Below are 22,290 nucleotides of genomic sequence, written 5' to 3'. Positions count from 1 at the left end.
CCTGCATTTAAACTATTAGGGCCCTTTTCCACTAGAGCGATTGTGATTGCTGAATCGCAAAATCGCAAATCGCTAGTGATTTTTAAATCGCTAGGGTTGTTACTTTATCATATAAATCATGAGAAGTATTTTCCACTACAGTGATTCGATTTGGAAATCGCTAATCGCAAATTGCAATCGCTTGCTGGAGCGATTTTTACAATGATAATGCAATGCAAATGAAAATCGCAATCGCATAACAGAATTAATGAAAAATCGCAATCGCAATCACTGGCGTTTGTGATTTGTGATTGCGATTGCTAGTGGAAAAGGGCCCTTTTCCACCTGCAATCGCTAGCGTTCACGCTGAACGCTAGCGATTGCTGAATCGCAAAACCGGCGATTCCCCCGACGTTTGTGGCCGCGATTTTGCTATGCTATGCACTGCATAGCAAAATCGCGGCAATTATCGCTCCGCCGCGCGTTCGCGTTCCCGACAAAGGCGAATCGCGGTAGTGGAAATGACCTACCGCGATTCCTATGTTAAAAAGCAAACCGTAGCGATTGTAAAATCGCTAGCGGTTTGCGGTTTTGCAATTCAGCCAGCGCAAACGCGCTGGTGGAAAAGGGCCCTAAGGGCTCTTTTCCACTATGAAATGCAATCGCGATTGCGATTCCGATCGCGATCGCAATCGCGTTTCAATTTCCACCATGCGATTGCGATTGAGCTACTATACTCATAGTCCAGCTCAATCGCATACAAAACGCGGCAGGACGACTATTGCGCTTTGACCAAAATCGCATCGCAATCGGATCGCACTAATGGAAATTGCTGCTGCAGTTTCCATTAGTTTAATGTACCTTGCGATTTGCGATCAGAAGCAAATCGCAGGCTAGTGGAAAAAGGCCCTAAGACGCAGTGACTTTTTCCAACACTTCTGGGGAAGAAAAAGGGAGTCTTATAGTCCAAAAAATAGTCTTTTTTAAACTTTAACTCTCTTGCACAATAAGTAATAATATAACATGCTGATTCAATGAGCCATGTTGACAGTAAGTATATTCACCCGAGGGTTCGCTGGAGAGGCTGCTGTTCCTGGCAGCGGGTTTCTTGACCTCCTCCGGCACCACGATGGATATGGAGGGAACCGTGCCACTCGCAGAAAAGCTGGCGCTGATGGGAACCGTGCCACTCGTAGAGGAGATGGTGCTGTCAGAACCCAGAGAAGTATTGGACCTGGTGAGAGAACTCTTGCGCAGACCTTTGAAGAATGCTGTTGCCTTTGACTTTGGCTTCTTCTCATCCTCGTCATCGCTATCCAGGCGGCCAATGCTGCTTGGCACGATGGCGGAGGACGACTCCATGTTGAGGTGCTTCTTGCCTTTCATTTTGTCTTTTAGCTTCCCAAAAGGGGTCTTTGACTTGCCCTTGGAGAGGTCCATCATGCTGGCCGTCAGGCTGTTGCGGGTGAACTGGATGGACACTTGTATCTCCCCTCGTTCCTTCTCCTTTTTCCCAGGCTTAGAGCGGAGCTTGTACCATCTGTAGAGTAATAAACAATGGGTGATAATAGAAAGAAATCTAATTTCTTCATCATAATAAAGCAACAATGCAGAGGGGCCTATCCTATTGGTAGACGATCAGACACTAAAACAGTATACATAGATGGGGTGTATTGAGCAGAAAGTGGGAGAAGCCACCCACAGTGTGTGGGTGGCTCCAAGCACAGCTATGGCAAATGCTTTCACCAATTTTCCAAACAAGTGTCACACTGCTTCCCGAGTCCAGCAAAGCCTGTGAAGCAGCTTTTCTACAGGCTGGACACTTGTTTGGAAAATTGGTGAAAGCATTTGCCATAGCTGTGCTTGAAGTGCCTATCAGCAGTCGATCGACCATCCAATTCAATAATTGTAATGGAATTGAATGAAAATTCGGTGCCGCCAAGAGCATGCCCGATTGAAAATGCGACCAATTTCAGGCTTTGGGCATGCTGCAAAATCTGGGGCCGACTTGCTTGATTGGTTGCATGGCGGTAATGGCGTGCGGTATTTGGGCAAGTGACAAACGTAATGGAACCCACAGTGCTGTGGTTGCAGGCATATTGCAAGTTGACACACGTGTGAAGTCACACACAAGCCCACATGCAATACGATGGCAACCACGTGGGGCGCGTGTATGCAAGGAAGACCAGTAGAGACGGCGGTAGCGACGGACACCGCCAGGTTAAGTATTCACGTATGTGCAAGGCGGGGGGGGGGCGGGGGGGGGGGTTGATGGGCCTGCCAAATTCGCTGCAGTAGATGTATGGGCACCTTTGCACTCGAAGCTAACACTTGCAACAATGCAGCATAACACAGCAACAAATGCTGCCAAACTAAGTGAAGGTACTTAGTTTTCCAAAAATACTGCATCATTTGCAAATGAAGCCAACCCACCAAAAATCACCCATGCTCCCTCCTTAGGATTGGTCCACTTGTACAAGCACAGACAATTCATCCATACAACCTGAAATTTAAACTGGCAGGAGCTGGGACTCTTAACATTAACACGCATGGGTTAATAGTGGGATTGAGTTTCATTTGGACACACCCAATAGCGTAGCTAAGGCGCTGGGGCCCCAGTGCGAGTTTCCCACAAGGCCCCAAGCACTATTTATGGAGACCAAAACCCTACCAAGGACAGCTGTGGTGTCAGAGAGGTGTATTTAGAGTACGGAAACAGTTTGTTAAAGTGAACCTCCGGACTAAAAATCTACTCAGCAGCACTGTAAAGGCTTGGGGTATCTTTAACAGTTTCACAGCATCAGAACTTTGTTTTACTTACCAAAGCATCATTTTTAGCTGCATTTTTAGCTAAGCTCTGCCCATCAAAGAAAACTGCCCAGGCTTTTTTTCCCTAATGCTGTGCAAAGCATGATGGGTTTCCTATGTTGTTATTCACGTTGCCTAGCAACTGGGAGGGGTGATCAGCACACAGGACAGTTGGAACTGTGTCTCATGCTCCTTGTCACCTCCTTTCAACCAAAAAGATGGATGCCCCCATGAAATCACAAACATTTGCCTGTTCTTTTAAAACAGACTGGGTAAGAGATTATATTACCTATCTATTTTAATTAACATAACTAATGTAACTTTAGATTGTAAGCTCGCAAGGGCAGGGCTCTCTCCCCCTTTTGTGTCTTGGAAATCATTATACATTTTATTCATCTTGTTACTTTTATCACTGTCATTACCACTTCTGTATTTTGTATTCTGTATGCTGTATCATTTTTTGTATTTTGTCACTAATTATGTATCTTGTATATCAGTGTACACCATTGTCTGTATTATGTACCCCATGTTTGTTTCTTACTCTGTACAGCACCACGGAATATGTTGGCGCTTTATAAATCAATAATAATAACAATAATAACTTAATAACAGTATGTTTGTTTAGGCAGGAGTTCCTCTTTAAGGATTACCAGTATGCAATGCACATATAGAGGTGTTCATTACCAGTCTAGCACCAATGAAAAGCTAATAAGATGGATGAAGAAGGGTCCCTAGTGGGCCCCACTAGTGCAGGGCCCTGATGCTGGTGCAACATCTGCATCCCCTATTGCTACGCCACTGGACACACCCCTTAGCATCTGCCCAAAAATATCCATAGACTTCCCTCTAATGGGGTATTGTATCTAACACTTACTTTTTTACATGCTTCTACCCGATTTTTATAACCAATATTATAATAAAATCCTAATGCTGCTGCAGCAGCCCCAGCACTTACTCACGTCACTGGGATCCAGCGCTGCAGTTCTCCCTCTGTCTGCCGGGTGGCATTGTAACCCTGTAGTGAGATCGCCGTCTGTCGTCATTACGACAAACAGTGATCACACCCAAGGGATGCAGAGCCTCATAGGACAGGAAGAAGTATGGCTGCCCGCGTCTGGATCCTCCAGGAGGTGAATGAAAATGCACGCTGCGCGCTATGCTCTGCACAGTCCTACCGGCGGCTACCATGAGTCAGGCTCGGGGTTACCACTCCTGGCTTGTTTTTTTCCACCCTGACTCGTGATAACCACCAAGGATGGTAAGACCAGAGCTGTTCATGCCCTTTCTAAGTACAGTGATGGCTGTGATTGGCTCACAGCAATCACCGGGTCAGGAGCCAATCATATATGGAAGTGCTGCTGTCAGTGTGACAGCAGAGCAAACAACAATAATAATAATATTTATACAGCGCTTTTCTCCCTGGGGACTCAAAGCACGGTGACCCTGCATTATGCAGTCTCAAAGGCTCGGGAAAAGAGGTGAGTTTTTAGCCTTTTTTTAAAGCTGTCCAGAGAAGGAGCTTCTCGTACTGATTGTGGAAGTGAGTTCCATAGAGTAGGGGCTGCATAGGAAAAGGCCCGAGCACCAAATGTTAAGTGTTTCCTGGGAATAACCAGCTTCATCTTGTTGGCAAAGCGGAGGGTGCGTGGAGGGGCATAAAGTTCCAATAGATCCGCTATGTATTTGGGTCCCATGTGGTGTAGAGCCATCTTAAAATTGATTCTCCATTTTACTGGAAACCAGTGAAGAGTTTGCAGTACTGGGGTGATGTGTGAGCTGCGGGGGGCATTGGCTAGGAGTCTGGCTGCAGCATTCTGTACTAGCTGTAAGGGGCGCAGAACCTTATCTGTAGATCCGATGAACAGGGCGTTGCAGTAGTCTAGGCGGGAGGATACAAACGCATGAACCAGGACAGGTAGGTCTTCAGCTGGGATAAGGTGTTTGATTTTCGCTATATTTCTTAGATGGAAGAAGGAAGACTTGACGACAGCTGATACCTGCTGTCTGAGTTTTAGATTTCCATCCAGGATCACCCCAAGGTTTCGCACAGAGTCTTTATACTATACAGTATCTCCCACAATTGCTAGTTTGAGATGGTGAGCATTTTGAACTTTATCCATCATGTGTGGACCACCTACCACCAACACCTCTGTTTTGTCAGAGTTCAGCCTCAGCCAGCTGGTGTTCATCCAATTTTGTAAATCCACTAGACACGCATTTATGGATGCTGATGGGTCTTGGGTGCCAGGCTTGAAGGACAGATACAGTTGTGTGTCATCTGCATAACAATGGTATCCTAGGCCATAGTTCTGGATTATTTTGCCCAGTGGGAGCATTTAGACTGCAAAGAGTAATGGTGATAGTACAGAACCCTGTGGAACTCCATAGGCAAGTGGCACTGGATTAGAGTAGTGTGTGCCCAGACATACTTGCTGTGTCCTGCCAGATAGGAAGGTCTGTAGTCGGTTACAGAATCAGGATCTAGTGATGGTTTCTTCAAGAGGGGTTTTATGATTGCTTTCTTTAGTTCTTCTGGGAAAAGTCCCGGAATGGGTACAGCGACGCAGACATCGGCAGGAATGGCGAGAGCAAACAGCGCGTATAGCGGGGATGATTGAAATCTACGCCCTAGCAGGAATAACAGCTCTCAAACGGTGTAGATATCAATTGACCGAGGTTCGGAGGTGGTTACTCTATCCAAAAATATAATATTACGCATGGCATGGTTGTAATGTTTCGCCACAATCTATCGAACCCCATAAAACGAATCAGGTCGGGTTACTACCCATTTGGCCTCTAGAGAGCTCTGCACACTGACTTAAAGAGTAACTGTTAGCCCCAAAAATGAAATTTAAATCTCTATTGCAATGTTTTATTTACTTTTTAAGGGAGCCAAAAAGGCAATGCAGAAGATAAAAATCAAATCTATTTTTTTTACTATGTAGCCTTTTCCCCAAGCTCCTAAGGAGGACGCAAAGCCGCATATCAGATACTGCTGAGCATGCCTATGTCTGCCCGACCCCCCTCTCCCCCCCAGGACCAGGTGCCGATATATTCTCACCCCAAACAGCTGACACGGAGAGATAGCGGGAGCGGAGTACATCTACACACTTCCAGCGCCGCCACCGCAGAGCAGCCGCCGCCAAGTCACATGTGAGAGAATCACGAGCAGGAGAGAGATGCACGGCGGCGGCTGCTCTGCGGTGGTGGCGCTGGAAGTGTGTAGATGTACTCTGCTCCCGCTCTCTCTCCGTGTCAGCTGTTTGGGCTGATAATATATTGGCACCTGGTCCTGGGGGGGAGAGGGGGGTCGGGCAGACATGGGCATGCTCTGCATGCTGAAGCAGTATCTGTTATGCGGCTTTGCGTCCGGAGCTTGGGGAAAAGGCTACATAGTAAAAAAATTAGATTGATTTTTAACTTCTGCATTGCCCTTTTGGCTCCCTTAAAAAGTAAATAAAACATTGCAATAGAGATTTAAATTTCATTTTTGGGGCTAACAGTTACTCTTTAAACCCATATCAGAACACCATCAGCAGTTCAGATTCAGAAATTTCAGTCCCCATATATTGCTAAATTTACCGTACGTACAATTGAGTTTAATGGCCACTTATCTGCATGAACAGGAATGCACAAGTCTGAGTGTATCGATTAATGCTCAGCTGAAAGACAACTCCTGGTAGACAGAAATCAATCCTAGTATCAAAAGTAAAAACCCAATTCTCGAGGATGTCATTGATCTTATAAATGAATCGGCAGTTGATGTAGTAGTGGGAAACCTTTGGATTATACAGGCTTTCCCCAGCCCCCTGCAGCCCACCATTCCAGCATAGGGATTTCTGACAAAAGCTTACTGGATATGGTCTCACTCCCTTCCGTGTACGAGCACAACTGCACTACACATGCGTGAGAAAGGTCCGCACATGGCCAATAGCACTTATGCGCTTACCCACAAGGCTTTCTGAGCCTTCAGTAATTTTAATGTATGAAAATGCTATGTATACAGTGTATGCATGGACAATAAAGGTTTTTGGCCAAGTTTTTATGGGTTTCTCATTTTAAAGTAAATCAGAGATCTAAGCATAGGCAGAATCGATACTTACCCCAGGTTCCCTCCAGCCCCTTAAACACATGAGAGTCCCTCGCCGTCCTCCTGCTGTGCGACGTTCAGCCGCGCTCAGCCCCGGTAACTGGTTCAGTCGCGTCCGCCGGGGACTTCTGCGCATGCGACTGGCCACGGCTGAGCCAGTTACCGGGGCTGAGCGCGGCTGAACGGAAGACAGCAGGACGACAGCGAGGGACTCGCACATGTTTATGCGGCTGGAGGGAGCCCCGGGCCGGGTAAGTATCAATTCTGCCTAGGTTTAGATCTCTGGTACACTTTTTGCAGTGTCCCCCAACCCTGTCCTCAAGGCCCACCAACAGTGCATGTTTTGTGGAAATCCACAGAGGCAGTTGATCAGCTCTGCCGAGACACGAATTACCCCACCTGTGCATGTTTGTGGTTTCCTGTAAAACATGTACTGTTGGTGCGCCTTGAGGACAGGGCTGTGGAACTGTGCTTTAACCACTTGCCGACCGCACACTCATACCGTGCGGCGGCAAAGTGGTAGCTGGAGGACCAGCGAGGCAGATCTGCGTTGCCAGGTGCCTCCCTAATTAATCAGGAAAGGCTGCTCGCGCGAGCGGCCGTTTCCTGTTAGATCACGGAGCGGGTCTCCGTGAATAGCCTGCGAGCCGCTGATCGCGGCTCGCAGACTAAAATGTAAACGCAGGAGACATTTGTCTCCTTTGTTTACATTGAACGGCGCAAGGCAGATCGGCGATCCCCGGCCAATCAGCGGCCGGGGATCGCCACCATGTGACAGAGGACATCCTGTCACAGGCTGCACAGGACGGATAGCGTCCTGTGCAGCCCCGATCACCAGGGGGGACAGGTAGGAGAGGGAGGGTGGAATTACGCTGCGGAGGGGGGCTTTGAGGTGACCCCCCCCCCCCGCAAACCTCAGGCAGGCAGGAGCGATCAGACCCCCCCAGCACATCATCCCCATAGGGGGGGGGGGGGGAAGGGGGGCAATCTGGTCGCTCTGCCTGCACCCTGATCTGTGCTGGGGGCTGCAGAGCCCACCCAGCACAGATCACAAAAAACAGCGCTGGTCCTTAAGGGGGGGGGGGTAAAGGCTGGGTCATCAAGTGGTTAAAGGACACCTGAAGTGAGAGGGATATGGAGGCTGCCATATTTATTTCCTATTAGATAATATCAGTTGCCTTGCAGTCCTGCTGATCTTTCATGCATCAGCAGTGTGAGTCACACAAGAAATGTGGTTAAAGGGAACCTAAACCAAAAAAAGAAATAAAAAAAAAAAAAAAAAAAAAAAAAGTTTCACATACCTGGGGCATCTACCAGCCCCCTGCAGCCATCCTGTGCCCTCGCAGTCACTCATGGCTCTTCCGGTCCCCCGCTGCCAGCTAGTTAGTTTTTGCCGATTGGGAGTCGGCCGGCCGCCATTCGTACCTTTTGTACGCATTCCCACTGGTGCAGGAAGGTATTGCAGACATTAACACGTACATTTTTATGCATTAAGTTTGCAATGCGTAACGCGTAAAAATGTACGTGTTAATGTCTGCAATACCTTCCTGCACCAGTGGGAATGCGTACAAAAGGTACGAATGGCGGCCGGCCGACTCCCAATCGGCAAAAACTAACTAGCTGGCAGCGGGGGACCGGAAGAGCCATGAGTGACTGCGAGGGCACAGGATGGCTGCAGGGGGCTGGTAGATGCCCCAGGTATGTGAAACTTTTTTTTTTTAGTTTAGGTTTCCTTTAATCCAGTCAAACATCAGAACTGCATGCTTATTCAGGGTGTATGGCTAAAAGTAATAGAGGCAGAGGGACAGCAGGACAGCCAGGCACTTTGCAATGTTTAAAGTGGACCTGAACTCTTGCACAGGAGAGAAGGAAAACCTAGATCAATGCATCCTGTATGTATTTAGAGAGATTAGCCTGTCTAATTCCCCCTCATCTGTGATTAATCCCAAGTGTAATTTGATCTTTCAGCTGGCTGCCTCAGCAGAGCAGCTAATTTGTAAACATAGGATTTTAATCCTATGTCTGCTTCCATGAAAGCAGGAAGTAGACACTGCAAATTTACTGCAGGATTTGTATCAACTGTAACGAAGAAATGTTACTCTTTAACCATTATGCTGTTGCGTATCTTTTAGAGTATAGCGGAAGTTCTGGGTTCTGGTCTGCTTTAAAAGGAAAGGTTCTCTTTAAAAAGGGCCCAAAAGAAGCCTGCTGTGTTTATTTTGATGTAAGCACATTGGAATAATTTCCATCTCATTCTCCATCACTACAAATCTGGTGGGGATCTACTGAACGTATTGTTAATAGGCTGCAAGATGTGGCCACGTTAGGCCTCGTTCAGACAACACGTGCTGCCGTGCGCATTGTGGCAGCGCGTATAGTGTGCGACACGCAAGAATGGTAGAAGGGCATAGACAGCCCTTCTACTGCTCCCATTATACGCGCTGCGCAGTAGTTGATGTGCTATCGCGCTGCTGCATGCATTTTTCGGGAATCGCAGTGCAGCTCCCATTTACTGTAGTGAATGGGATCTGCAGCGCATAGTAGGGCGTTGCGTTCCGACCGCACAGCCATCTGCGCTAAATGATCTGAACAAGGCCTTAACACTTACAGGGCCTCTTTTCCACTCCTGAGGGGATATCCCTTTAACTGCTGCACAAACTGGAGTTAGAGTTAAATATTGTCTGCAGGCCTGAAATGCTTTGGAAGCCAGCGGGAGTGGATCTGGCAGCGAGGAGTGTTTGGAGCGGGATTTGGCCGAGGCACAGAGGTGAGGAATGAATTCCAGGAACCTTGTAAGACATGTTACTGTGAATCTCACTACACCCTGGAATAGCAGACAGCGAGCACACAACAGCAGCGCTGCTGGAGACAGGCGCGAGGCACTGAACAGGATTGTGCGAGGGCTTCATTTCAGGGACAATTATCAGATACGGTGGAAGTCTATGAGGAGTGAGGTCATATGTAACATGTAGTATGTTTACAGGCAGGATGGAGGAAAGAGACACAGTCCCTAATTAAAGCGGACCTGAACACAGAACTTCCTCTATGCTCTAAAAGATAAGCAACAGCATAATAGCTTTTAAAGAAAAACATTTTTTGTTACAGATTACACAAATCCTGCAATAAATCTGCAGTGTGTCTACTTCCTGCTTCCATGGAAGCAGACGCATTGTTACCATCCTGTGTTTTACAATATGTCTGCTTCCATGAAAGCTATGAAAGCATCCATAGGCTTTCATTAGCATAGCTGTGAGGTGCAGTAAAATGATCCACTGCACCAGTGTGTAAGGGCCTGGGTCTTCTACCGGCCCCCTGCAGACATCCTGTGCCCACGTTGGGGCAAAACTATCCTCCAGTCCCTCACCGCGGCTCTTTTTCATTTTGTGAAAGGGCCATTGCGTCTTCGTGGCCCTGGCCGCCACATTCCTGCTCACGTCACCGGGAGCATCCTGCGCAGGAACAGTACAATCGATTCTCATACTGTTCCCGGTGACGTGAGCAAGGACGCACACGCCCACTCATACTGCTCCCGGTGACTGGAGCAAGGACGCACACGCCCACTCATACTGCTCCCGGTGACGTGAGCAAGGACGCACACGCCCACTCATACTGCTCCCGGTGACGTGAGCAAGGACGCACACGCCCACTCATACTGCTCCCGGTGACTGGAGCAAGGACGCACACGCCCACTCATACTGCTCCCGGTGACTGGAGCAAGGACGCACACGCCCACTCATACTGCTCCCGGTGACTGGAGCAAGGACGCACACGCCCACTCATACTGCTCCCGGTGACGGGAGCAAGGACGCACACGCCCACTCATACTGCTCCCGGTGACTGGAGCAAGGACGCACACGCCCACTCATACTGCTCCCGGTGACTAGAGCAAGGACGCACACGCCCACTCATACTGCTCCCGGTGACGTGAGCAAGGACGCACATGCCCACTCATACTGCTCCCGGTGACATGAGCAAGGACGCACACGCCCACTCATACTGCTCCCGGTGACTGGAGCAAGGACGCACACGCCCACTCATACTGCTCCCGGTGACGTGAGCAAGGACGCACACGCCCACTCATACTGCTCCCGGTGACTGGTGCAAGGACGCACACGCCCACTCATACTGCTCCCGGTCACTGGAGCAAGGACGCACACGCCCACTCATACTGCTCCCGGTGACGTGAGCAAGGACGCACACGCCCACTCATACTGCTCCCGGTGATGTGAGCAAGGACGCACACGCCTACTCGTACTGCTCCCGGTGACGTGAGCAAGGACGCACACGCCCACTCGTACTGCTCCCGGTGACGTGAGCAAGGACGCACACGCCCACTCATACTGCTCCCGGTGACGTGAGCAAGGACGCACACTCATACTGCTCCCGGTGACTGGAGCAAGGACGCACACGCCCACTCATACTGCTCCCGGTGACTGGAGCAAGGACGCACACGCCCACTCATACTGCTCCCGGTGACGTGAGCAAGGACGCACACGCCCACTCATACTGCTCCCGGTGACTGGAGCAAGGACGCACACGCCCACTCATACTGCTCCCGGTGACTGGAGCAAGGACGCACACGCCCACTCATACTGCTCCCGGTGACGTGAGCAAGGACGCACATGCCCACTCATACTGCTCCCGGTGACTGGAGCAAGGACGCACATGCCCACTCATACTGCTCCCGGTGACTGGAGCAAGGACGCACACGCCCACTCATACTGCTCCCGGTGACGTGAGCAAGGACACACATGCCCACTCATACTGCTCCCGGTGACTGGTGCAAGGATGCACACGCCCACTCATACTGCTCCCGGTGACTGGAGCAAGGACGCACACACCCACTCATACTGCTCCCGGTCACTGGAGCAAGGACGCACACGCCCACTCATACTGCTCCCGGTGACGTGAGCAAGGACGCACACGCCCACTCATACTGCTCCCGGTGACGTGAGCAAGGACGCACACGCCCACTCGTACTGCTCCCGGTGACGTGAGCAAGGACGCACACGCCCACTCGTACTGCTCCCGGTGACGTGAGCAAGGACGCACACGCCCACTCGTACTGCTCCCGGTGACGTGAGCAAGGACGCACACGCCCACTCGTACTGCTCCCGGTGACGTGAGCAAGGACGCACACGCCCACTCGTACTGCTCCCGGTGACGTGAGCAAGGACGCACACGCCCACTCATACTGCTCCCGGTGACGTGAGCAAGGACGCACACGCCCACTCATACTGCTCCCGGTGACGTGAGCAAGGACGCACACGCCCACTCATACTGCTCCCGGTGACATGAGCAAGGACGCACACGCCCACTCATACTGCTCCCGGTGACGTGAGCAAGGACGCACACGCCCACTCATACTGCTCCCGGTGACGTGAGCAAGGACGCACATGCCCACTCATACTGCTCCCGGTGACTGGTGCAAGGACGCACATGCCCACTCATACTGCTCCCGGTGACTGGAGCAAGGACGCACACGCCCACTCATACTGCTCCCGGTCACTGGAGCAAGGACGCACACGCCCACTCATACTGCTCCCGGTGACGTGAGCAAGGACGCACACGCCCACTCATACTGCTCCCGGTGACGTGAGCAAGGACGCACATGCCCACTCGTACTGCTCCCGGTGACGTGAGCAAGGACGCACACGCCCACTCGTACTGCTCCCGGTGACGTGAGCAAGGACGCACACGCCCACTCGTACTGCTCCCGGTGACGTGAGCAAGGACGCACACGCCCACTCGTACTGCTCCCGGTGACGTGAGCAAGGACGCACACGCCCACTCATACTGCTCCCGGTGACGTGAGCAAGGACGCACACGCCCACTCATACTGCTCCTGGTGACGTGAGCAAGGACGCACACGCCCAGGGCCGCACACACAGGAGCAGTGGGCAGCGACTTGTAAGTCGGAGGTAAAGAAACGAAGCCACAGCAGGGGACCGAATGATCATTTGGTAACATAGCGGGCACAGGGGGGCTACAGGGGGCTGGCAGAAGCCCAAGGTAAGTGAAACTTTCTTCAGGTCCCCTTTAAGGTCCTCGTGACTAAAAAAAAACCCTATGCGGTATGGACTATACCAGTGATCTGCAAACTTGGCTCTCCAGGTGTTAACTGCAAGTCCCATAATGCATTGCAGGAGTCTGACAGCTACAGTCATGATTCATAAAGGCAAATGCATTATGGGAGTTGTAGTTCCTTAACAGCTGGAGAGACAAGTTTGCAGATCACTGGATTATACTAAAAAAAACACTAGTGGAGGCGCCCTTGATATGATACTACTAGATTTTGTGTATATGAGAAGCCCAATTTCTCACCTTCTCAAAAGGACAAACCGTTATTTAATGGAAGAAGTAATGTTTATTCATGCACTGTAGACAATGCATTTCACAGGTCTAGGCCCGCTTCCTCGGGACAATTATAAATGTGTCCACACTAAGTGCCTGCTCTCGCTACTTCTACAGGCGATTGTATTGAGCTGAGGAAGCGAAATCCCATGAAATGCGTTGATGCTGGTGATCAACAAAGCGCCAAAATGCTCATCCAAATCCCCTGAGTGTAAAGCAGCCCTTATGGACATGAGCGTTGTTCTGCTAATCCCTATCTGACAAAGCCAGGCTCTGCACATGTGGAGGTACCAGCCCTCTGTAGCCCAATTCCTCGCTCTGCTGTTGGCACAGTAATAGGATGGCACCCCTGCCGTGCTACCAGCAGCTCAGTCACTGCAGGGTGCACAGAGTAACCCTGCAGGAGAGTATTCCGTACGCTGAGGTTTTAGGCCTTGATATCGTATGTCGAGTGTACTTTTATCAGCAATGAAAACACCCATATTTACTAAGAGCCAGTGATCCAGAACCTGCAGTGTGTGTTCTGCTCCATTCCCCCATCTCTATACACACAGCCCGAATCTCCAAGTAAACACGCTCACATGTGCAGCTCTCACCACTCATGCGTGGCGGGCAAGATTCTAACCAGACAAAGCTTTCTGGAGACAAAGTATAATTCCAGGTTTTTAAAGGACTCCTGAAGTGAGAGGGATGTGGTAGCTGCCATATTTAATTCCTTTTAAGCCATACCAGTTGCCTGGCAGACCTCTGCATCCTGTGTCTCTAATAGTTTTAGCTATAGACCCTGAACAAGCATATACAGATCATGGAACTCTGACTCAGCTGTCTCAGGTTTTACTAGATTAGCCATATGTTTGTTCCAGTGTTTGATTTAAACGGCCCATACACCTAACGATTTTCCCACCGATATACAGCAGATTTAATCACTATGATCGAATCTGCTGTGAAATCGTTGCGCAAATGCTGACAGAACGATCGATTTCCGTCCTAAATCAATCGTTCCCATCGATCCGTCCAGAAGATTTCGCTCGATCGCCGGCAGGTCCAGAGTGCGTCGATAGCGGCGTTCGAATACCCGATGACCAACGCTAGCGGCAATACATTACCTCCTCCGCCGGCGCGTATCTCTTGGTCTCCGCTGTCCCTTCTCCGTGCTCGGCTCCTCCATCTTCACTGAACTTCCTGTCCCGGCAGGAAGTTTAAACAGTAGAGCGCCCTCTACTCTAAACTTCCCCGGCAGGAAGTTCAGTGAAGCTGGAGGAGCCGAGCACGAAGAAGGGACAGCGGAGACCGGGGGGCACACGCCGGCCGGAGCAGGTAATGTATGCGGGGGTGGGGGGGGGATGGGGGGGGGATCAGAGAGGGATTTATCTGTTGGTCAGATCTGATGGCAAATCGACCAGTGTATGGCCACCTATAGACACTACTTGTCAGGGCTGCCGGGCAACTGGCATTGTTTACAAGGAAATAAATATGGCAGCCTTCATATCACTCTCACCTCAGGTATCCTTTAATACCAGTTGCCTGGCGTTTTGCTGATCTAGGCTTGAAACCATGCATTTTCTGCACTGTTCGGTTTTTGGTTTTTTTTGGGCCTCGTTCAGATTATTTAGCGCAGATGGCTGTGCGATCGGAGCGCAACGTGTACAATCGCACGCCATCTGCGTTACTATGCGCTGCAGATCCCATTTACTACAGTGAATGGGGTCTGCGCTGCAATTCCAAAAAATGCATGCAGCAGTGCGATAGCGCATCACACTGCTGCACAGCGCATATGATGGGAGCGGTAGGAGAGCGGTCTATGCCCTTCTACCTTTCTTGCGTGTCGCACACTATGCGCGTTGCAAAAATGTGCACGGCAGCGCATATAGTCTGAACGAGGCCTTGCAGTGTATGTTTCACGTTTGTTAATGCATTTCCTTTTTTTTTTTTTTTTTTTTTTTATACATTTACCTAATGGAAGGAATCAAAAAAAGCATCAAAACGCATTCCTCTGCGTCTTCATTGAGATACATGATGTGCGTTTTACATGGATTTTACAAAACTACGCAGTAAGTTGAACTTTTCCAAAAATGCACAATGTAAAACGCACATATGCATTTTTATATGCGGCCCCAAGACTTTCATTAGTGGCAAAACCTCTATAGTTCTGCCTAGTGTGTTCCCAGCCTCAGGCACCAGTAGTGTCTGAATCACACACCTAAAACAAGCATGCGGCTAGTCCAGTCAGACTTCAAGTGTACCTGCGATGAGGCCACAACAGAAAAATATACATACCTGGAACTTCCTGCTCCCCGTTCCCACGCCGTCCTCTTCTGACCCCCTGTTCACCCGCAACTGGCCCCAGAAAATCCTCCAGGCGGTGCAGGTGCAGTCTGGCCAGGTGCGCTCCCGTCTCCCTCCCATCGCTGGGAGCGTTCTGTGCCTGTGCAGTACTGCGCAGGTGCAGAACGCTCCCAGCGACATGAACACAGAGGGAGCGTATGCAGACGGGCAGGAGCGCATACGCCAGGCCACGCCTGCACAGTTGGCCACGGACCGGAGGACTTTCTGGGTCTAGTCGCAGGAAAACGGGGAGTCAGAAGAGGACGGCGTGGGATCAGTTTGGCCGGAGGGGGCCCCATGTATGTATATTGTTTTGTTGTGGCCCCACCTCAGGTTCCCTTTCAGTCAAACACCTGATCTGCTGCATGCTTGTTCAGGGTCTATGGCTAAATTTATTAAAGGCAGAGTATAAGCAGGACAGCCAGGCAATGTGCATTGTATAAAAGGAAATAAATATGTCACTTTCCGTATTCGTCTCACTTCAGGTGTCCCTTAGGGCCTGTTTCCACTACACGCAGATTCTGGATGCAGAATACTGACTCCAATGAATGCCTATGGGAAATGCATCAGAAAAATGACGTTTAGGAGAAACAGGCTCATAGGCATTCATTGGAGTCCGTTTTCTGCATCCAGAATCCGCGTGTAGTGGAAACAGGCCCTAATATTTCCAAGCTCTCACTGAAACCCGCCCCCCATTCTAGTGTTTTGAGTAGGTTCTGACTTGTTTTAAAAACGTATCCATGGGGGTTGATCAGTTTTAAAAACCTGAACGGACGGTCCGGATTTGCAGCATTTTCCCGGACCGTGATCGCTCCTGCGTACACAGAGGGGTAGTGAAGGGCAATGTACAAACGGATCCCTCTCTACACAGGCAGTTTTGGACACAGAAACAGATCTGTGCCTGTGGAAGGGGAGGGGGCCGCCATGCTTCCCCCTCCAGTTCACCCCCCACAACCCCCTTTCCCAGGCATAAGTTTCCACGGACTGGAACGGACTTTAAAAAGTTAAAAATGGAGGACAAAAAAGAAAAGATACCAAACGGGATCCGTTTCAAACAGATCCGATCGGTAAACAGAGTAGTGTGGACCGTGGGCCTAGCCTTAAGAGATGGTCAGTGAGTTGCAAATGGTGCTGAACCGGAACAGGATTATGCAAGTTTTGTATGCAAAACAAACATGTTTTCCATTTTCAGGCTGCATAAATTTGCAATTTGCATTATCCTACATCAACATTTAATTATTTGCATGTCATTGACCTTCTCTCATGTCAAGTGTAAATTTCCATATGTATCTCTCTCTCTGTTCTAGTGCCAATTAAGAAACTTGAGTTTTTATCTATGCAAAAGAGCTTCTCTAAATACTGACCTAACTTGTGTTGGAGACAGTCCTATTTTCTGAAGCACTTATACATTAAAGAAACCCAGACAGATTTAGAAAAGGTTTTACTGCAGCAGAGTTCAAAGGGTGGTGAGCTCTGCTCTGTTTTAAAGATTCAAGTGGACCTGAACTCTTGCACGGGACAGAAGGAAAACAGATAAAAATGCACCTTGTGGGTACTTAACCACTTAAGGACCAGGGGTTTTTCTAATGATCGGTGCTGCATGGGCTCTACAGCCCGCAGCACCGATCAGGATTGTGGCCGGGCGATCAGACTCCCCCCCCCCCCCTTTTTTCCCCACTAGGGGGATGTCCAGCTGGGGGAGGTCTGATCGCCGCCGGCTATTACGGAGTAGCAGGGGGGGGCTCCTCAAAGCCCCCCTCAGCCATTTCCGCCCTCCCTCCCTCCGCCCTCCCTCCGCTTACCTCTCTTTCCCTCTTCAGCAGTAATGATAGGATAGGCTTCTGCCTATCAGATGCCGGCAATCCCCAGCCAATCAGAGGCCGGGGATCGCCGATCTACGTCACAGCGCTGCTGCGCAGCAGCGCCGTGTGATGTAAACAGCGGGGATTTCTTCCCCGCATGTTTACATTATGCGTGCGAGCCACGATCGGCGGCTCGCACACTGTTCACGGAGACGGTCTCCGTGAACTAGCATGGAAAGGCCGCTCGATCGAGCGGCCGTTTCCATGCTATACCACTAACGACCCGCCGACGTTAGGCGGTCGTTAAGTGGTTAAAGAATTCAGCCTAATTCCTCCACATCCGTGTCTAATAACGAGTTGTAATTTGATCCTTTAGCTGTATCAGCTGACTGCCTTGGCAGAGAGCTCATTTGTAAACACAGGATGTTAACAATATGTCTGTTTCCATTAAAGCAGCAAGTAGACACACTGCAAATTTATTGCAGGATTTGTAACAGCTGTAACAAAGAAATGTTTTTTTTTCTTTAAACACTTTGTCCTCCTTGACGTAGTTCTAAGTCAAGGAGGACATGTGCGCTCCCGGCTGCGGATCGTTAGCCCAGGAATCAATGAATCGGGCCATGGTGCCCGATCACTGATTCCTCTCCCCCGCAGAAAAAGTGACAGCTTCTCTCGGAAGCTTCGCTTTTTCTGACTCCCATGTCCCTCTAAGCGTACATTGTACATTGAGAGTGACGTCTTGTAAACAAACTCAAGGTTGCCATCTTGTGGCCAAAAAGTAAAACTACATCTAAATGTAAAAAATAAATAAAAATACACATACATTTACCCCCAAATACTATTTACATCCCACCCTCCCAAAAATACCCACATAAAATGTTTAATAATAAAAAAAACACAAATATTGACCTAAAGGTCTAAACTTTTTAAATATCTACAGTATGTAAAGATGAAATATTTCTATTTTTTTTTTTTTTTTTTATAAGCTTGTAAATAGTGATGGATGCAAAACGGAAAAAATGCTCTTTTATTTCCAAATAAAATATTGTCACCATACATTGTGATAGGGACATAATTTTAACGGTGAAATAACCGGGACAAATGCATTTTTTTCAGTTTTTTTTCTTATTCTTACTGTTAAAATGCATTTACAGTAAGGTAGCTCTTAGCACAATGTACCACCCAAAGAAATCCTAATTGGTGGCGGAAAAAACAAGATATAGATCAGCTCATTGTGATAAGTAGTGATAAAGTTATAGGCTAATGAATGGGGGTGAACATTGCTGGGATGCATAAAGTGAAAACGACTGAGGGCTTAAGTGGTTAAAGGTTATTATGCAGTTGTGTATCTTTTAGAGCAGAGAGGAAGTTCTGAGTTCAGGTCCACTTTAAAATACAGTGTTTGTAATTGCAAATATGATGCAATGTTCTATAAAAAATAAATAAAAAAAAAAACTATATAACTAAACATAAAAATAAGACTTTTCTCTGCTACTAATGTTATATTAATTATCCGTACTACACATACAATTCATATAATTTTGCGTCACTGTCGCTTTAATCTTACGGTGTACCTTAGCGGGAGGGCAGTTTCTTGCCAGATGTATTCCTCCTCCAGGCCGGGACATCACAGATTTATGGCTGTGCAATGTATGGAGTCATTCTGAGACATCATTATGCGGCACTAACACCAGTAATCACATATGGAGGGTGTAGGAGGAGGATTTATGAGCTTGTCACTAGAAACGGTTGCTGCATTATTTACACACATACTTTCCCTTTCTCTAGTCTTGTGGTTACTGTTCTACATGGAACACACTGATCTTGTTGATGCATGGTGGGACTGGCTAATCTATTGAGGGTTTAATAAACTGATTAATACTGTTAACACTCTAAAGTCTATTTATTCTTATGGAATGCTTGCTCACTATACAAACAGGGCTATGGGTTTAAGGGCTCGTTTCCACTATTGCGGTGCGTAATCGCCTGGATTCCACCGCTGATGAAATCGCAGGCGAATTCGCATAGGTGAGGGTATATGCGATTTTAACCATGTCACTGCCTGTGTGTATTAACATTGGTACCTTTGCGAATTCGCGGCATAAACCGCATGGGGAAGACGCATGCGATTTCCCTATTAAATACATTGTGTGCGATTCGCCTGCATTCCACACGCAGGCGAATTCTGAGGGCTCTGCCATGCAGAAAAATCCTGCACAGAAAAAACGCACAGCAAAACTGACAAGTGGAAACAGGCCCATCCACTTGTATGGGCTGTGCGGATCTGCATGCAGGAAACGCATGCAGATTCGCGATAGTGGAAACGGGCCCAAAAGAAAAGCCTGACATGAGGTTCTAAACCTTTCCTTAAGGCTACTTTCACACCAAGACGTTGCGTTTTAGGGGACGGGAGTGTTCACACCAATGCGCTTCAGTCCGCTTCTATGCGCTTTTATTCAGCAACATGTATCTGTTAACATTATGTGCTGAAAAAAAGCGCACAGAAGCACACGAAGTAGGTCGCATAACGTGCCCCTAACGCAACGTATGGTGGGGTTGAAGTTGGACGTCAGATTGAGCCGCGTTACGCAGCTCTCAAAGCAGCCGCTCCAGGTTAGTGATAGGAAGTCCGGATCTTTTTAGGATTCGGATCATTCGAATCGGATCATTGAAAAGATCCGGATCTTTGAACCGAATCATTTGAATCATTTTACTAGGGAAGCAGACTGGGTGAAATGACTAGCAGGACAGGACTTTCCCTGCACTGTACATTCTGTATGTTCCTGTTTCTTCCAGACAGACATCCACTGTGAACCGAATCTTTCATTGTGATGATCCGGATGATTCGACTCACAAAAAAGATCCAGATCAAATGAAGGATTTGTTCATGATCCGGACAACACTAGGAATCCCACCAGGAGTCACCACAGTGCAGTGAATATTAATTAGCCATGTGGCTAGTAACTGAGCATGTGCAAGCAGTCTGATGCAGCTCTACAGGAGTATAAAGTACAGCATGCTGCACTTTCATTTAACGTGCAGCGTTATAACCTAAAGCAACGTGGGCACTGTGAACAGCACATTGATTTTACAGTGCTGTGAGTTAGGCTGCGTTACTGGCTGCTGTAATGTGGGACGTTAATATCCCACTGTGAAACCAGCCTAAAGCAAACCTAAATTAAAAGTCAAAATAAACATTTACAAGTCATACTTACCTACCGCATTGTCTGCTAATCATTCTCTTTCTCCTCTCCTGCGTCCCAGTTTGTCCACAGTGATCATGCTCATTACCCCTTAACAGCTTCCAGGTCAGCACACTGTTAAGCTGTAATATCGCCTACTTGAGCCATAGGGAAACATGGACATTACCTTGCACATCAGTTGCCTTTTCAAGTATAACTTACATCAACTTTTATATTTCAGTTCTGACAAAATATTGTCAGAACTGGAAGGAATCGTAAAAGAAGAAACTGTTGAGCTTCTGAAAGGAATTGATGGCGAGGTAAGTAAGTAATATTGATCTGCAGGTAAAACGTGTTTATTTTAAATAATTTTACTCTGTTCAAGTTCCCTTTAACGGCGGCCATTAACAATCCAATTTCTTGTCTGATCAACCAGATTGGGCAATGTTTGTGGTACCGATCGTTCCGTCAATCTGCTTGTCAGATCGATTTCTCTGCTGATTGAGCTCTTCGGATTGGTTGGGTTTTCCTTGCAGCTTGGAGCACATTTATCAGATCGGCCATTTGATTGTTCGGGAAATTGGATCATTAATGACCACCTGCAGTCATCTAAAAGTAAAAGCTCGTACACACGCCCGGCGGAACGTTCAGAAACAGCCTTATCAGTCTGCCAACAGACTGTACACACGCTGTACAGTCTGCTGAAAACCCGCCCAGCGGGAGGTGACGACGGACCCATCGTTGCCTTCAGTCAGACGTGTGTACGAGCCTTTATTATTACTCAGTTTATTTATAAAACACAACGATCAGCCCCAACAGTAAATCTTCGATCAGAGGGGTGGAGCTGCGCTCTACATATGAACTTGTTGGGGCGCTCTGCCGCAGGGTCATATGAATAAAGTTTATTGCGGTGCGGTGCAATGCGGTGGGGGCCGGCCTCACGCAATACCAGTTGCCTGGCAGCCCTGCTGATGTATTTGGCTGCAGTAGTGTCTGAATAACACCAGAATCAAGCATGCAGCTAATCTAGCCAGAACTGACAATCGTAAGAATCACCTGATCTGCTGCATGCTTGTTCAGGGGCTATGGCTAAAAAGATTAGAGGCAGAGGGTCAGCAGGACAGCAGACAGCCTCCATATCCCTCTCACTTACGTTGTCCTGTAACATTCCAGCCACAAGATGAGGAGCAGAGGCTCCCTATGGTTATTACATGACATTTCTGGCCATTGTCATGCTGTGCACAGTACACTGCTGATAAGTGCATCTGATAGGGATTCGCCTCATCTGTTTATCTGCTGAACAGCCAGGGAGCGGGAACAGGCACAAGCAACCGCTCATCTCAGAGACCCAAACCACAATCCTAAGCTGCTGAGAGTGACTAACGCGTAACTGCAGCTAGAACGTAAGGCCCATACACACGCTCAACAAAAAACTGTCTGATTGTCGTACGACTTTAACCATCCTGGCGGTATGGACGAGCTCAGCTTGTCCATTACCCCCGGAGGCTGCCGCTCAGGCACTGCTGGGCCGATTTGGATGAAATAAAAAGCAGCACTTTGCCAGCCGCGTGTGCTACCCGATCACCGCGTGCAGCGGCGAAAGAGGGTCCCCCCAGCCGCCCGAGCCCAGCGTAGCCGGAACAAACAGTTCCGGCCAGCGCTAAGGGCTGGATCGGAGGCGGCTGACGTCCATGACGTCACTCCGCTCGTCGCCATGGCGACGAGGTAAGCAAAACAAGGAAGGCTGCTC

At 48.7% G+C, this 22,290-nt stretch overlaps 1 protein-coding gene across 3 annotated transcripts in view; it reads right to left on the bottom strand.

Moving 5' to 3' along the window:
- The window catches only part of LOC137562813 (rab11 family-interacting protein 1-like), a 103,905-nt gene that overhangs the window by 26,287 nt on the left and 55,328 nt on the right, over positions 1–22,290 (bottom strand). For all 3 annotated transcript variants that reach the window (XM_068274540.1, XM_068274531.1, XM_068274549.1), the window contains exon 3: positions 1,044–1,519. In XM_068274540.1, coding sequence (XP_068130641.1) covers positions 1,044–1,519 — 476 coding nt within the window. The remainder of the gene's footprint in view (positions 1–1,043; positions 1,520–22,290) is intronic.

Source organism: Hyperolius riggenbachi, chromosome 1, assembly GCF_040937935.1.
Source record: "Hyperolius riggenbachi isolate aHypRig1 chromosome 1, aHypRig1.pri, whole genome shotgun sequence".
NCBI classification, from domain to species: Eukaryota; Metazoa; Chordata; class Amphibia; order Anura; family Hyperoliidae; genus Hyperolius; species Hyperolius riggenbachi.
Note: the sequence above shows the minus strand (reverse complement) of the source record. Positions and strands in the feature narration are given on the sequence as shown.